Source organism: Trichinella spiralis, assembly GCF_000181795.1.
Source record: "Trichinella spiralis strain ISS 195 chromosome Unknown Scfld5849, whole genome shotgun sequence".
Taxonomy (NCBI): Eukaryota; Metazoa; Nematoda; class Enoplea; order Trichinellida; family Trichinellidae; genus Trichinella; species Trichinella spiralis.
The window spans coordinates 1-1046 of record NW_003532788.1 but is presented as its reverse complement, the minus strand read 5'-3'; the positions used below and the strand labels follow the sequence as shown (position 1 = coordinate 1046).

At 31.5% G+C, this 1046-nt stretch overlaps 1 protein-coding gene across 1 annotated transcript; it reads left to right on the top strand.

The window, feature by feature from the left end:
• The first annotated feature begins 32 nt into the window (after nt 1–32).
• Tsp_14923 (hypothetical protein) lies at nt 33–952 on the top strand. The gene is given in 4 exon segments (XM_003366530.1): nt 33–79; nt 190–253; nt 268–379; nt 807–952. 4 exon segments carry the CDS (start codon nt 33–35, stop codon nt 950–952), a joined length of 369 nt encoding a protein of 122 aa, XP_003366578.1.
• Nucleotides 953–1046: the final 94 nt, after the last annotated feature.

The window sequence follows — 1046 nt, the reverse complement described above, 5'->3', positions numbered from 1 at the left end:
CCACATTTGGAAAGCATTGAGGTAAACGTGACATGCCATGTTGGCAAGAGCAACAGGAATTCCAAAACGTTTCAATTATGTAGATGCACACTATTTAATTCGATAACAAGAAGCATGCAGGATCAGAAATAAGTGGAATTAGAAGACATTAATTATAGTAACAGATTATAGATACTCAATTACTTACAGATTTTTGTACATCTTTTCAATCCATTCAGGGAAACCTGAACCACCATTAGAGAAAGATATTCAAGTTTATAGAAATAGTTCCACTGCACTGACACAACCCATTGCTATAACAAAGTGCATAAAATTCATTCTTACTGTGACGATGAAGAAAAGCAGAAAGCGGAACTGTTGAAACACATGACTGATCACGGTAGAAACATGAACAGAGCAATAGTCAAACTAAAAATTAGATACTAAATAACACAGCGAAATAAAACATTGGATTACAAAATGAATGAAATTCAAATATCATCGTGATGCACTGTTACTCAGCTTCAATCACTTTTTATAATATGACTGTTTCACATAAGTATCATTTCAACCGCTATCCTGCGTTCATATAAAGCGCATGTAACGTAATAAATGTAATAAATATAGTTGCATTACGTACTTGATGATATACCGATGAAGACAATTCAGCAAAAAATAAAGTTGAAATTATTTAATAAGTAATTTGTCATATAAACAGAACATTTTTTACCTACACTTATTCCACATATTGAGTTGTATTATCTTTTACATCTTAAAAGTTGTATTTCTAATGTAAAATTCAAATTTCAAATTTACTAAAATCAAAGGCAACCAATCTATAATATTACTTACATTACGTTGCACGTACGAATACAATAACAGACGTGCTGCTGACGGCGTTGCTAACTTACAATCTAAATATCTCGCAAATAATCATTTTGCGCAGCTGCTTGTTGACCATCATTTGTATTGAAATTTCACGGAAGTAAACAAGATTGCAAATCAACAGCAGATAAAAATAATTATGATGCATAGTGGCATCATCTTGTCATGATAGGATTTTTTAA

Excerpts from the sequence above, each read along its gene's own strand:
- Tsp_14923 (XM_003366530.1), top strand. The coding sequence starts at position 33 with ATGCCATGTTGGCAAGAGCAACAGGAATTCCAAAACGTTTCAATTAT. Across the intron at positions 80-189 it reads TTCCAAAACGTTTCAATTAT|ATTTTTGTACATCTTTTCAA; the intron begins GTAGATGCACAC and ends AATTACTTACAG. Across the intron at positions 380-806 it reads GAAACACATGACTGATCACG|GCAACCAATCTATAATATTA; the intron begins GTAGAAACATGA and ends CTAAAATCAAAG.